Source organism: Bubalus bubalis, chromosome 1, assembly GCF_019923935.1.
Source record: "Bubalus bubalis isolate 160015118507 breed Murrah chromosome 1, NDDB_SH_1, whole genome shotgun sequence".
In the NCBI taxonomy this organism is placed as follows: domain Eukaryota; kingdom Metazoa; phylum Chordata; class Mammalia; order Artiodactyla; family Bovidae; genus Bubalus; species Bubalus bubalis.
The window spans coordinates 132780974-132796878 of record NC_059157.1 but is presented as its reverse complement, the minus strand read 5'-3'; the positions used below and the strand labels follow the sequence as shown (position 1 = coordinate 132796878).

At 42.5% G+C, this 15905-nt stretch overlaps 1 protein-coding gene across 5 annotated transcripts in view; it reads left to right on the top strand.

Moving 5' to 3' along the window:
• USP13 (ubiquitin specific peptidase 13) overlaps positions 1–15905 on the top strand; it is a 133834-nt gene that overhangs the window by 65365 nt on the left and 52564 nt on the right. For all 5 annotated transcript variants that reach the window (XM_044944435.2, XM_006054288.4, XM_044944430.2 and 2 more), the window contains 3 exons: positions 963–1150; positions 6981–7052; positions 7407–7500. In XM_044944435.2, the coding sequence (XP_044800370.1) occupies positions 963–1150; positions 6981–7052; positions 7407–7500 (354 nt within the window). The remainder of the gene's footprint in view (positions 1–962; positions 1151–6980; positions 7053–7406; positions 7501–15905) is intronic.

The following is a 15905-nucleotide window of genomic DNA, read 5'->3' as shown; positions in this document are numbered from 1 at the left end:
TATAGGTTTTAGCTTTTAATGTTTGCATTTACTTCTCAAACTTAATTAGCATTTTATTTTGGTTATCAGTTTACTTAGAGTTTTAAAATTTTATAATGAACATGACACCTCATCAAGTACCATTTTGTTTTAGTTAGAGTTTACTTGCAAAATTTTTGTCTCCTTTGATGGAGAGCTGCATGAATCATTTTTTGTTCACTAAAGGCAGAAGGTACGGGGAGATGACCTTTAAAATGATTTCTGACCAACATCACTTTAATTAATTTCAGAAAGGGAAGGAGAGCTTGTTGGGAGTGTATGGAAAGAGTAAACCAGTAGATTATTTATTGTTGATGGAAACCCTGTGCCTCATTTTATATTGTGTTTTCAGGCTGGTGTTGTGGCTGTGTAACATTTGACCCTATGAGGAGCCAGTTAAATGTGCATGTTTTGCTTTAGCTCAGGCCATCTCCCTTTCCTCACGTTCTCCGTCTAATTCCTCTGTCTCACTCGTGTCACTTTTTAATTTATTTTCTCTGCTCTTCTTTAAACCTCCCTCCTACGTTGAGCTTCTCCCGAGCCCCGTGGTTTTATTCCACTTTCCTTTCCAATTGTCTTGCTTTTTGTCTGCTGTGTTGTGTTGTATTTGCCTTCTTTTTTATTGATTCCTATTTGTCTTCTTCCTCCTCCTATCCCCTTTCCCCTTGGTCTTTGTCTCTTTTATTGTTAAATCTTTTAAATGTGGTCATTTATTAAATTATGGAAAGGTATACCTAACATAAAGCATACAGTTTTGTGGCACAAAGTCCATTTGCCTTGTGCAACCATCACTCTCTCAGTCGCTTTTAATGAGGTTGTTTATTTCTCTGTTTAATTGAGGGGAAAGGCAGAAACCTCTGTTGCTGTTAGAAATAATTTGTGGGATGTGCTCTTGGAATGACAGTCATCGTCAAAGTTGTATTTCTTTACTGATCTTGCCCCAGACAGAGAATGGGCTCCAGGACAACGACATCAAGCCACGGGTCAGCGAGTGGGAGGTGATCCAGGAGACGGGGACAAAGCTGAAGCCCATGTATGGCCCAGGATACACAGGGCTCAAGAACCTGGGCAATAGCTGCTATCTCAGCTCTGTGATGCAGGCCATCTTCAGCATCCCAGAATTCCAGAGAGCGTAAGTGTCCCGTGCAGATCTGGGCATATAGACTGCCCCATGTCTCCTCTGTGCCTGCTCAGGCAGTGTGTACCAGGGAAGCCCTTCCTCACTGATGGCGGGACATTTCACATGTTTGTGCTGTGACTTCCCACATGAAGGCGGATGAGAACCCTTGAGGTGTTACAGGGATTGCATGAGATTAGGAGAGGTTTGTAAACTGAAAAAGCTCCTACAGGGATTTGTCACATTAATAATGGCTTCTGTTTTTAACCTGGAGAAGGAAATGGCAATTCTCTCCAGTCCTCTTGCCTGGAAAATCCCATGGATGGAGGATCCTGGTAGGCTACAGTCCATGGGATTGCAAAGAGTTGGGCATGACTGAGCGACTTCACTTTCACTTCACTTTCTGCTTTTAAACTTGCAACCTCTATGCCGAAAATACTGTAATCATTAATCTTCACAGCAAACCTGCCTCATCTCTCCCTCTACATGCAGTAGGAGAGGTTCGCCGATTTCTTTGGGCAATGGTGAGTGAGTGGAGTTTCTTAGAGAATTTAGGTTTTTTGCTGCTCAAACTGTGGTTTGTAGATGGTGCTGGTCCTTGGACTGCTGAATATGGACTTGTAATGCGATAGGTATGGCAACTGAGAGTGGGCATTGAGAAATTATAGTAATTTGACTTTGCCATTTTTTATAAGTGGCATTTCATTTTTCAAATACAGCTGACCCTTAAACAACTTGAGTCTGAACTGCACAGGTCCACTTATATGTGGATTTTTTTTTTTCAGTAAATACGTATTACAGTACTGTTGGGTTGACCAAAATGTTCATTCGGGTTTTTCTAAATCATCTTACAGAAAACCTGGAATGAACTTTTTGCCCACCCAATACATGATCGGCTGTTGGTTGAAACCATGGTTGTGAAGGAACTGTGAATTCAAAGGATTGACTGTAAAGTTATGCATGGAATTCCAATTGTGCGGAAGGTTGTTGCTTCTAACTCTCGTGTTGTTCGGGGGTGAACTCTAATGTATTTTTATTGTATTTTTAAGGATTTCATCTATATGATTTGAAATCAACAAACAAGCTGGCCCTTCACCATAGGTAACTGGGAGGCACTGCTTGAGGGCAGCTCCTAACTATGCCTGTACAGGCTGCCTGCTTCCTCCCTCAGCCAGGGAGGGAAGGGCTGTGTCTCTGGGCGTTGTCTTCCTTAAACTGTGCTTAGCACAGGGAGCCACAGAGACCAGCAGCTGTAGGTCATGGGCAGCTGCTGTCTAAGTTTAGGAAATAATATGTAGTGTTTCCCAGAGCAGGTAGGTTTTGACCTTGGTTCAAGTATGGAAGAGGACACACATGTGCTAAGACAAACTGATGGGCAGACAGCACACTAGGAACAGCACAGGGCAATTTTTGTACCCACATGGAGTTGAATGCTAATGATTTTAATAGTGGTTGTGTGTTTAGTTGAGTTCAACTCTGCGACCTCATGGACTGTAGCCCACCACCAGGTTCCTCTATTCATGGAGTTCTCCAGGCAAGAATACTGCAATGGGTTGCCATTCCCTCACCCAGGGGATCTTCCTGACACAGGGATTGAACCCATGTCTTCTGTGTCTCTGGCATTGCAAGTGGATTCTTTACCATTGAGCCATCAGGGAAGAAGCCCTTAATGGTGGTTATTAAAAGTATATCAAATATTCTTTTCCTTCCTCTCTTGATACTTAAAATCTTACCTCTTCTTACTGTTTCTGGCTTTGGAAATTTATGGTCAGCTGTCCATGTCAGGTTTTCATTTTTTCATCCAGCCAATAAAGAGTGGGTTCTGCTCTGCTCAGCAGGGCGCTGGGTGTGGGGGGCTTCAGTGGTAAATAAGACCTGGTGCCCAGCCCCACTTGGGGAAACAGACCTTAAATAAATGTAGACTGTCCCTGATTTAAGATTCTTCAACTTAAACTTGACGATGATGTAAAAGTGCTGTGTATTCAGTAGAAACTGTACTTTGAATTTTGCATTTTGCTTTTGGCTAGTTTTCCTGGGCTAGTGACAGATGGTACATACTCTTGTGATGTTGGGCAGGCAGCAGCCATAGCTGCTGTACCTGATCAGGTACAAGACCCTGAGGGTAAACAACCATCACAACCATTTTGTACCCAGATAGCCTTTCTGTTCTGCACTTGCAGTACAGTATTCAGTAAGCTACAGCAGATAATCAACACTATATTATCGAGTAGGCTTCAAGTAATTAGATGATTTAGCCAACAGTGGCTAATGTAAGTGTTCTGAGCATGTTTAAGGTAGGCTAGATTAAGCTTCAGTGTTTGGTAGGTTAGGCATTATGAATGCATTTTTTTTTATATTTTAAAATAAAATTTTTATTTTATTTTTAAAAATATGAATGAATGTCCATAATACCCTAAAATTTGAAAATTATTGGAAAAGTTTTATTGGAGTACAGTTGATTTGCGATGTTGTATTGGTTTCATGTGTATAGCAAAGTGAATCAGTTATACATATATCCACTTTTTTTTTTTTTTTTTTAGATTCTTATCCCATATAGGCCATTACAGAGCATTGAGTAGAGTTCCTTGTAAGTGCATTTTCAGTTTATATCATCAATTTATGATGGGTTTTTTGGAATGTAACCCCATCCTTTGTTGAGGAGTATCTCTAATTGTAAGAACAACTGCATGATTTGAAATACGGTACACTCCATGAAGAAAAAGAAAGGAGGTGGTAAGGGAGGATTTCTTTGAAGAAACAACACACAAAGGGATACTCACTTTGACTGCTGTGCAGGAGGAGTGGAGACAGGGTTTTGGAGAAAAGGAGGAGCAAGTTGGAAGCTCTGAGATGGGAAAGCCTTTTCAAACGTATGCATTGTGCATCATATGATTTTTGTAAATTCTTACCCATGTCTCATACTTGTGTTATCATTCGATTTGGGGATAATGTAGCTGCATCTTATCTGTCTTATACTCTGAGATTTTTTTTTAACTATTGAAGAAAAGTTCTTATAGTAGGTGTTGTATAATTATTTCTTTTAAACTCAAATGAAAGAAACTTGTATTCTTTTGTCACAAAACCCAACAACATTTTTTAGTGCTTTACTGTCTACGGTTTTTGAAAATATTTTCTACACATCAAAGTTTGATAAATAATCTTCTGAATTTTTCTTCAATGAAAAGAACATACCTCAAGTCTGTATTTTGGATTTAAGAGTTGAATCTCTTACCTAGTCTTGTTTCAAGTGTTTTAGACTTTTGTAGTATCTAATATCTTATATTTTATTTCCTAAACATTTGTTGTATATATTAGAACATGAGCAACTTGCTATTCTTACTTGTCTTTTGGTTCTTTAACAAATATCACTGGGTTGAAAGGCTTGCGCGTCAAACTCCTTTTTTCCCAGCAGGACTAAGTCAGTGGAGCGGTCTCTCCATTTTGTAAGTAGAAAGAGTGACTCACAGAGAGATTAAATGACTTACACACAACCACAGTATAATTCGGGAACATCAGCTGGACTCCTTGATACCCTGTGTGCCACCTGAACCTAGTTTACATTTCAAAATAATTCTGATGAACAAATCTAAATAAACTGGTGTACAAATTGAATGACAACAAGGGTGGATTTTTAGATAGCAAACATGTTTTTTGTTTTGAAAACCACTAGATTACAAATTGAAGATATAAGTACTTTAAAAATTATCCAACATTACTGCTGTCTTTTAATTTTGTTGTAATAGAAGATATTCCTAGTTGACGAGAAAAAGAATATAAATTTGTAGCAAAGTGGACTTTTCAGAAATCAAAGATTTATCCCTTTAAACGTTATTCTTCTCCATCAGCCTTGACAGAAAGCCTAAGCTTTTCACTAATGTTTATCTTACCAGTTTTTTGTTTTTTTTTTTTGGTCTTGTTAGGTTTTGAGGTATGATAAAGACTGGATTTTAAGATAGCTAATATTGATAATGTATATCAAGTTGTATATTAAGAATTCTCTCTTACACTGAATATAGTTTGGTTCCAAAGTTTGGTTTATGTGTTATTGGTTTTTGGTCCTTTGAAAATTTCTAGATGGAATTATTGTCCTAGTGATGTAACCAGAAGCCATTTGAATGGGACTTTTCCAGAGATGTGGTGCTCTGTTAATTTTCATGTTGATATATAACCTGGGATACAAATTTTGAGTTTGTTGCCAGCAGTTGCCTGGAAGTTTCTAGTAGCTGAAGGATCTAATTAGAGATTATTACCAACTACAGTGTATTATGGTTCTCTGCCAAGGCTTTACTGCAATAATGCCTATTCTCTTGGGTTATTTAGTAGTCAGTTATGGAAATTGGTTATGTGATTATGATATGAATATATTCATTCAACAAATATTTATTGAGTGCCTTTTACATGTTAGATGTGGTTCTAGTGGTAGAGATGTAGTAATTTAGGTAAAGTCTCTGCCTTCATGGAGATTATATTCTAGTATGTAATCTCTAGAAAGATAATAAACAAGAACATAAATTATATACTTGCAAATAGTGATACATGCCAGGAAGTAAGTTAGCCAGGATCAGGTGTAGGGAACTCGAAAGGGTAGGGAGATGGGGAGGTGGCTTTTAATCAGACCTGCAAAAGAACAATGATCTTTAGAGAGAGTGTTCCAGGAAAGAGACGACAGGATGGCATGACTCTGAAGCAGGAGTGAGCTTGGAGCTTGGTATGCCCTGGGCAGCAAAAAGGGGAAGTGGCTGGGGTGTTGTGGGGTGGGAGAAAGGGGTGGGAATGAGGTCAGAGAAGCAGGCAGGGCAGATGCAGGAAGGGGCAGGAAAAGAAATCTGTTTCTGGATTCTTCTTTCTAAAACTTCCAGGCTCAGAGAATCTAAGTTTCAAGAGAGGAAGGTAAAGAGCGCAAAGCGGGGAGTGTGAGATAGGAAATGAACTTAAGAAGTGAAAGGAATGATTGTGGGTTGAGATGAGAGCTGGATGGTTACAGTTAGATTGCTATATCAGGTAAACTGGTCAGAAAGAGGGCTTGAGGATGGGGCAGGTACAGCCAGCAGCCATGGTTCTGGGCATGGCTTGGGAGCCAGGCTGCCTGGGTCCACTGTGGGCTTCATCACTCCCTCCTGGGTGGTTTTGGAAGCTACCTAATGGATTTGCATCTTGATTTCTCATCTCTCAAAGGGGGTGATGACAATAATCCCTTCCTCATATGGTTTTAAATGAAGACTTAGGCAGTATAGGAAACTCTCCAGAAATGGTAGTTGTTACTGCTGTCATTATTCATTTTGACATGACCAGAACAATTCCTTACCTTACCTTTCGGTTTTGAGAAGGTAGTTGCGATGGCCTAACCCAGTGGTGCTTGATTCTGGCTGCATGTTAGAATCACTGGGAAACTTGTAAAAGATTCCAAATCTGAGAGGATTTTAACTCATGCCTGGGGTTAAGGCCTATTGATAGAAGCATAAACATTTTCAACTTCAGTGTGTGTGTGTGCGTGTGCTCAGTTGTGTCTGACTCTTGCGACCCCGCGGACTGTAGCCCACCAAGATCCTCTGTCCATGGGGTTTCCCAGTCAAGAATACTGGAGTGGGTTGCCATTTTCCTCCTCCAGGGGATCTTCCCGACCCAGGGCTTGAACCTGGATTCTTTTACCACTGAGTCACCTGGGAAAGCTGCCTAGGGAGGCCCATTAATGTGTCTGCAGAGGTGGGAGCTCAGGGAAAAATTCTGATTTAGTTTTGACAGAAAGGCAAGAAGGTCTTAGCTAGGATGATGGCTGATTTTGGTTCTGTTCATCTCTCAATTCCTATGTTTTGACTGTTGCTTCTCGTTGCTTCTCATTTTCTAGGTATGTAGGAAATCTTCCAAGAATATTTGACTACTCTCCTTTAGATCCAACACAGGATTTCAACACACAGATGTAAGTGACCTGCTGTAGTTTTTAAGAAAAGTTTATCTGAAATAGTGCTCATAGTGGTTATCTCTGGATTGCAGAATTAAAGACGATTCTTTTCTTTACTGTCTGTATTGTTTAAAAGTATTCCAAAATAAGCATGTGTTGCTTTTGTAAAAAGGAAGAAATTAGTAAAATGATAAAGTACTGAGAATTTGAAAATGGAATCAGTATCAAGCAGAATCAAGTAAGTTATTTGTGAGTAATTGAGATACAGTGTTTCACTAAAAGCAACTGTAGTTACTGAAATTTGTAGATAATTTTGGCGTCTCTGAGGGGAAGCAACAATGACCTTTTTGTCTCTTTCTCCCTCCTGTCCAGGACTAAGTTAGGACATGGCCTTCTCTCAGGCCAGTATTCAAAACCTCCCGTGAAGTCTGAACTCATTGAACAGGTGATGAAGGAGGAACACAAGGTATGTGTCTGGGTGTCTGCCACGTTGACTCAGAGGAAAGAAGGGCCTCCCTGGTGACAACGTGGACTACCTATGATTTGGTGAATGGTGGCTGTAAATTTCTTGAGCTGTCAACATAGCTTTTTCATTTTAGGGTCTAGGGTGTCTATCTGCTCTTAAAAGTTGTGATAAGGAATGGCCACAAGGTTGTGGTTTCTAGTGATATTTGCTTCATGGATTATATGTGACTGTCATCATTACCAGTCTTTAGAAATAATATTCTTCATAACATAGAGCTGGAATGAAAGGAATAAATGTATAAAAATATAAACATTTCCCCCCTCGTTATCCGTGTCTTGGCGCTTCTAGTATTTGTCTTCTCCTAAGCCGCAGCTTTGTTTCCTAGGGTTTCTCAGAAGGTTGTTTGTTAAAACACAACACACATATTCCTATCCCCCACCCCCACCTCCTAGCAGAGGATTCTGAATTTCTGGGGAGGGCTGGGCAGTCCTCATTTTTGGTAGGCTGCTGGGGTTTTGAAAGCATACTTTGGTAAAAAAGAAACTCAGTTGGTCATTCAGTCACTATTAATTGACTGACTGAAAGGTGTGCTTCATCTCCTAATTATCAGACTCACATTTCCCTATGTCTGCAGGTTGGTCTACTGACCCCTTCCTGGGCTGCTCTGTTAATGCAACTCCGAGGGTATCACTTGCAGCCTGGCCTTTTGGAGTGATGCAGTGGCTTTGGAATTGTGCAGGGCACAGCTTACACAGCTGTATTTGGGGGTCTAGGTTCCCACAGCTGTGGATGTCCTGAGTGGAATGCAGGCCCCGCTTCCCCATCCCTCTTGCTCTGTCTCCAGGCTACCTTGTCTTGACTTAGTGGCAAGTTCTTTCAGTTCTGTTTCTCATGTGTGTGACCTCTGTGCTCCCATCTTAACATCAATCATCCTTGACTAATGCCTGCAGACTGAGAGCAAGAAGTGAAAGTGAATAGTTCTTTTTCAGAATGAAGCCAATTAGTTGGGGAAGTAGAGCAAACAGGAGAAGAGATGTTAGGCAGGGAAAATATAGAGGCAGTGTTTGGGAATGGGGAGAGGGAATTAGGTTGTGAGGAGGGTGGAGAGCGATGTAGGCATTCTGGGGCTCAGGCCAAGAATCAGAGTATTGTGGGGCAGGAAGTCCTCTGTTGCATTGTTACCCAGCCTTGTAGCAAGGAGTCCCTTATCCACCAGGGACTGGAAGAGCCTTCCTTGATTGGAATGGAGTTGGAGTGGTTTGGGTGCAGGGCTGGGCTTTCAGGTTATCCGGGCTTCTTCTACCTCTGAGCTCCTGTGTAACTTTGAAGAGGTGATGGTGAAAACATTTGGTCCAAAGTTTTGTGTTATTTATTTATGCGATGCTGGGTCTTTGTTGCTGTTTGAGGGCTTTCTCTAGTTATATCGAGCGGGAGCTACTTTTCAGTGCATGGGCTTCTCATTGCGGTGGCTTCTCTTGTTGCGGAGCATGGGCTCCAGGTATGCGGGCTTCAGTAAGTGCGCCTTCCGGGCTCTAGAGCATGGGTTCAGTAGTAGTGGCGGATGGGTTTAGTTGCCCTGAAGCATGTGGGATCTTCCCTGACCAGGGATCAAACCCATGTCCCCTGCATTGGCAGGTGAATTCTTAACTATTGAGTCATCAGGAAAGTCCCCAAAATGTTTTGATCACATTTATCCTGGGTTTTCATCCAGGCTGTCACTTCTTGGGGCAGAGTCTGTCTTTCGTGGTGGAGGAGACGGAGACTTGGTTGGGCCTCTGGGGCCTGGCTTCCTCTCCTGACTCTGCAAAGATCTGGAGACGGGGTGGCGGTGGGGGGAAAATCCTGTAACCTTTCAATCTCAGCTGTCAAATGGCAGATTGGTCTTGCTGGTGGTTGTGAATATTTCAAGTGTGAAGGGGCCCCTCTCTAATGTAAATAAAATCTGTGTATATTACAGGACTGTTGTGTTTTTGGAATCTCCTCATTTGAGAAAATGTAAAATGAAAACTGACCAATTTAGCAATGTTTGGAAGGAAAATTTACTTTTGTTAACATCACAATTATCCTTTTGTGATACTAGAAAAAAGTAAATAGTTCTTATATAAGGCATATTCTTTATTTAGTCTATGAACAGCTGGGGACCCTTGTCTCCTCTTCACCTTGGGTTAGTGTGGGAGTTATGTGATCTTCAGGGGTCTGAGGCTTGCAGGCAGGAACCCCTGCCCTGTCTGGCTCAGGGTGTGCAAGCTGGCAGCCCTTGGGCCATGTCTGTCCTGCAGGTGTGTTTTGCTGGGCCCTCCCACAGAATCTGAATTCCAGTTTCTCTTAAACATTCAGAACCTTTGGCAGTCCTAGGCCCCTGACAACAGTTGGCTGGAGCTGAGTAGCAGCCCTCCCATCACATAGGACACACAATCCCCAGCTGGCTCCAGTCCCCTTGTGGTTTGTGACCTGATTGGTACGCTGGGTATTTGGGTGTGACCCTTGGTCTAGACGATTTATAAAGTTCTTCCCCTCACCACCACCCGCACCCCTGAGGTGCCAGGATCAATTAGAGTCCCTTTGACATTCAGAATAAGCTTGAATTGACCTCATGATTTTCTTTGTGGCCCCAGAGGTGTCAGTTTCAAGCTATTACTTGAACAGACACGTAATTCATTGTAAGATCTCCACTGCTCTTGACAGTGGAGGGAATTACTTTCTGAGGCATCAAGATTTTCACTGGCAATTGGTTTCAGAGCAACCAATTTGGGAGAACCTTTCTTTTTTAAGGTCTCAGGAGCCCTGTGGTCAGGTGGTCTTGTCCCTGGTCTCAGCTGTTTGTCTCTTGTCTTGTAGAGGAGCCTGAAATGCTCAGAGAGGAAGGAGGATGTGCTGACACAGAGGATAGGTTACGAGAGGAATGTGTGCCACACAGAGAGCCATGTGGCAGGAATGCCTTTTTCAGGGCCTCCACTACCAGTGATACCAATGACTGGCACAGGCCCTTCCTGTGTATTCCCTGATGCAGAAATGGATGCACAGAATCCTTGCCTACAGTTACAAGTCAGGGAGTGGAGAGCTGGGGTTTATACCAGGGAGTCCGGCCCTGAGTCTGTGCAGTATTGACAGAGTCTCTACACTGTCCTGCTTCCCTGACAGTTGTTCTAGTACTCATTTCAGGCTCCCAGGGCCTCTGTGTGTGGATGCTGCAGATGGGTGATAAAGGGGCTGGGTAGATTTTGCAGAGTTACCAGGTAGCCCAGTAACTTGGACTGTTCACACCTTGGATCATTTCTAAAATATATACTTCATTGCTCTGCTACAGACCAAGGTGAAATCGAATTTTTATAGATGCATGCTTAATATGCATTTCATCTACAAAAAAGATTTTCAGTGTTTTGTGGGGGCACTGCCATTTCTATATAAATTTGTTGATTTTTAAAATTAAATTGCATCTGTGGTAGATAAAACCTGCTCACTATGAAAATAGTTTTTCTTCTTCAAAAAATGTATTCTAGATCTTTATGCATTCTAAGACAGTGCTTTCACACATTTTAATACAGATTACTCTATAATTTATTTTTCCTTCTGAAGATAGCACATTATTAACAATTCTGTATTCCAAACAGTTTCTTAAGCGACAGTTATTTTGATTTCCCATTCTAATTAATCCTTGACACAAAATTCCTGGCCTCAGTTTTTGATCAACATGAGATAACCAAGGTTCTGCTTCCAGGTGATGTATTTATAGCTGCAAACAAAAGAACTTTATTTTCACTAACCTCCATTTTCCTACTTTGGGCAAATGTAACATTTCTCACTCACCTTTTAAATTATGAAAAATACCTTGGGGGAATAACCTCTGTTCCTTTAGCTTAGGAGATTTGGGGTTTGGACATGAGTTAGGAATTACTGGTCCAAGGTTTATGATTTAAGGTTAAAAATTTAAATCAAAAGATGATATACTCCTGTGTACTGGGGACAGGCTAAGAAGCATGTATTTTTTTTTTTTTTCATCCTGGTGATCTTGCAGTGTAAGTATCTCTACAAGCATTGCTCTAATAAGTTGATACAAAGCCTTAGTCTTTCTCCTTGTTTGTTAGTTAAAGCATTAAGCCCAGACGAATATGAGTGGACAGTGACTGTCTTCTTGGTGCAGTGTTAAACAGAAAGCTCTGTGTAAGCATTTGGGAAAGATTCTGAACACTGTAGTCCTCTCTCTAATTTTAGCTGATCTGTTTTCAAATTGCTGATGGAGAAAGTAAGTACAGTATCCTATAAATATGACAGGTTCTTTAGGTGGTTGCTATTTTGGAGATGGTCTGGGGCTCTCTCTTGTAAAGTTGTCAGGACAAGCCGTTGCTTCTGGTGTCCAAGGGTCAGCTTACAGAAAGCGCGTGAGCTTCCTAAAAGTCTCATTCTTGGTCAGTGTTGGTCTCTCTTATCTTGTTTGGTGATGGGCCCATACGGGGCACTCAGGTGATGGCACTGGCTCAGTGCCCACTAGGAAACATGCTATTTCTTTGATTCCTTTTATTTGTTTTGGCTGTACCATACAGCTCATAGAATCTTAGTTTCCTGACCAGGGATTGAACCCAGGCCAAAGCAGTGAAAGCACTGAGTCTTCACCACTGGACCACCAGGGGATTCCCTCTGGTTCTTTTTTTAAAATTAAAAAAAATAAAAAACAACATTTATTTTTAATTGAAGGATAATTGCTTTACAGTGTTGTGTTGATTTCTGCCAAACATCAACACCTGGGGTTCTTATTTAGGCTTTTTGGTTTCTTTTAAGTGACCCCTTTATTCTGGAACCTGATCTTTTAAAAAAATTATTTAAATTTGCAAATAATACACAGACATAGAGAGCAGAGTATAATGAATCTCCCTGTACCATCTCCATTTGGTTTTATCAATCTCCTCTGAACTCAATTTTCCCCCTCCTTCCTCATTCCCTTCCTCTTCTTTCCTTGCAGAAAATGAACACAAAATCTAAACACCATCCTTTTCACCTGTAAATATTCAATATGCACCTGTAACTAGAATACTTTTTTTTTTTTAAAAAGCAATATGTTGAGAAAGTCAATTAAGGTGTTAGAAACACACTAGCAAAATGTATCACCCAGTACCCAGCCAATATCCATATTTTCCCCTGCACTGTCAAAGCGCTATCAACCCTGAATATTCATTAGAAGGACTGGTGCTGAAGCTGAAGCTCCAGTACCTGATGTGATGGGCCGACTCATTGGTAAAGACTCTGATGCTAGGAAAGATTGAAGGCAGGAGGAGAAAGGGACAACAGAGGATGAGATGGTTGGATGGCATGAGTTTGAGCAAGCTCCAGGAGGTGGTGAAGGACAGGGAAGCCTGGTGTGCTGTAGTCCATCGGGTCACAGAGTTGGACACGCCTGAGCGACTGAATGACATCAAAGACAACTTCTTAGAGTTCTCCTCTTTTTGCAAGACTGACTGATCTGTTGAAGGAGCTGAATCATTTGCCCCAGGATTGCTCTAAAGATTGCTTCCTTAAGGTGTTGTTCAGTTTGTGTTTCTTATAAGCTGGAAGTTAGATGTGGAAGCTTAATTAGATTCAGGCTCAACATTTTTATAGCCTGACTTTCTATTATATGGACATAATGTGAACATAGTAATAGTTGATCATGGGAATTAGTGAATTTCCGCCCCTCAGAAATCAGAGGTAGAACAGGTGAGGACCATGGGTGAGGACAGAGGGGCTAGCTGTGGTTAGGCATTAAGTATAGAGTGGCTGAGTTTGAGATAAATCAGACCAGCTGTGAAAGCTGGGAGCTGGTCTGCAGTGGGGCAGAGACAGCATGTCTCCAGTTAGGAAGCTTTTTAATGACTTCTCAATGATTATCACTTCTCAAGCTATAACTTGTCTGCTGTACCAGGGATTAGGCCAGGTCAGTTGAGGACAAACAAAGAACTGAAATGGGCACTGAGAGGGAAGAGGCATGGAGGGGAGTGAATGAGGCTGGGCCAGAGCCCGAGCGTGGGGCTGAGCCTCTGGAGTTTTCACCGTGGTCTCTGTTGGAACTTCTCCCAGCTGTACGACCATACGGTGGCATAGAGCAGCAGCCAACTCTTCAGTTTACTTTCAGCAAGTTGGTAAACTTTCCCAAGCAGCTGCTTTGATGGGGACTGGCAGCCAAGCACAGCTTGTAAGAGGTAACAGCAGCAGGCAGTGAGTGTGTGCGTACGTGAATGCCTAAACCCAAATTCATGTGAACAGGCGTATTCCAGGTGGTGCCTCTGCACTGCCCAAATGGAGACTTTCGTTGTTGGCCTGGCCTGGGAGGTTGACCTCAGAGGTCGATTTGAAGAGGGCTTACTCAGAATCCGGACACCCTGTTTCTCAGCAGTGGGTAAGAGAGACTTTGGACATCAGAGGTGAGAACTAGGCACATGTAGTTCTCGCAAGAAACAGTGTTAGGACACGAGAGAGAAAGACGGACGGATAAAGAGAGCGAGCGAGACAGATCTACTTTCCTAGTTGTGTGATCCTGAGTCAGTTACTTAACTCCTCTCGAACTCAGTTTCCTCATCTGTCAAATGTAGAAAATTATAATAGTCACCTCGTGAGGTTGAGTAATTTAAGTAAAGATGCACGTATAAGGTGTGCCTGCTGCCTAGTAAATGTTCATCCTGGTACCTAGAATAGTGTCTGACATTTTGTAACACTTGGTAAATTCCTATTGAATGAATGACTAAATGTTGGTATGCAAATATAAGGCATTATTTGCATGCATGTGTTGGCTGATACTATATAAATATATGTCAGCATTATGAGTGAAGAAAGTTACAACTTTTACATGCCTTTCAGGAGGTGTATGTGTGGGTAGTTAAATGGATCATCAGGTATAAATTGGTCTTCGCGGATGCTGAAGGCACATTTGCAGCCTTCTGTGTGTATGTAGGCTGATCATTTATATACAGGTTCCGAGTCCTCAGATGCTCAAATGCTGCCTCTTTGGGGAATTCTTCTCCCAGAGCTGCCAACACTGTTTTAGGTTGTCTGCAGTGTTCCCTAATATTTGTTATAGATATGTGTTGAATCTCACCCCCGCCCCACCTGTTGTCTGTCAGCTCGTGGTGAGGAATCCCCAACATGTTCTACATGAAGTAGGTGGCCAGTAAATACTAGATGCCCAGATCAGATATATTTTGAGCAAGACAGAATTCTCCTGAGTTTTATTAGAAACATCACTTAGAACATGTGTGCCTTGAAGAGACTTCATATGTGGAGCTGCCTCGTGGCTGCCAGGAGAGATAGCTCTTGGAATTTTCCCATCACTCTTTGTGTGGTTGTGCACCCCTGCCGTGGCCTGTGGACCCTAGGTCTGGACCCTGGTGTCCAGGCGATCTCACAGAGGTGTGAGACAAGGCCTTCGCCTGCCAAGTGCTGCAGTCAGGCTGAGGAGACAGACTAGAATGGGCTGAATGTTAAAGCAAAAGGCATGATATTGAGTTCAGTGCCCAGTGATGGCCCAGATAGCAAGTTCTCTGTATGTCTGAGGAGGGGATGGTGGCCTGGAGGCTGCGCATGTAGAGGTTTTGAGACGTGGGTGCACCTTTGCATGGAGCGCAGGGATTGCTTCTTCTGCTTGATTGGCAAGGTGAGGTTTGTCTCACTGAGACCTAATGTGTGCTGCAGCTGCCAGGAGTGTGGAATTGGGATCAGAACCCAGTTCTGGCTCTTTGCTGGCTGCATGGTCACCTGGTCATAAGACCATTTCAGTTGACAGACTTGGTGGCACTTCTCTGCAGCCTCAGTTTCCCTGGCTGTAAAATGGGGATAATGGTAGCACCTGCTTTGTAGGGTTTTGCTACTTCGTAGGGTTTTACACAAGGGGATGTGCTGCACCATTATTCGAGGCTGAACTTGGAGAGGACTCAGGAAACAGCTTTATCCTTAAAGATGATGTGGATCTTCCAGTCTGACTCTTTAGAGTATCTCAGGCCGAGTGCCTGGGTTTCCAGCAGATTGTTGTTCACTCAGTAGTGTCTGACTCTTTGCCACCCCATGGACTGCAGCACACCAGGCTTCCCTGTCCTTCACCATCTCCCAGAGTTTGCTCAAACTCATGTCCATTGAATTGGTGATGCTATCCAACCATCTCGTCCTCTGTCGTCCCCTTCTCCTCCTGTCTTTTTTCCTTCCAGTGAATATTCAGGGTTGATTTCCTTTAGAATTGACTGGTTTGATCTCCTTGCAGTCCAGGAGACTCTCAAGAACCTTCTCCAATACCACAGTTCAAGAGCAAATTACTGGCATTAAAAAGCCCTGCTGCTGCTAAGTCGCTTCAGTCATGTCCGACTCTGTGCAACCGCATAGACGGCAGCCCACCAGGCTCCCCCGTCCCTGGGATTCTCCAGGCAAGAACACTGGAGTGGGTTGCCATT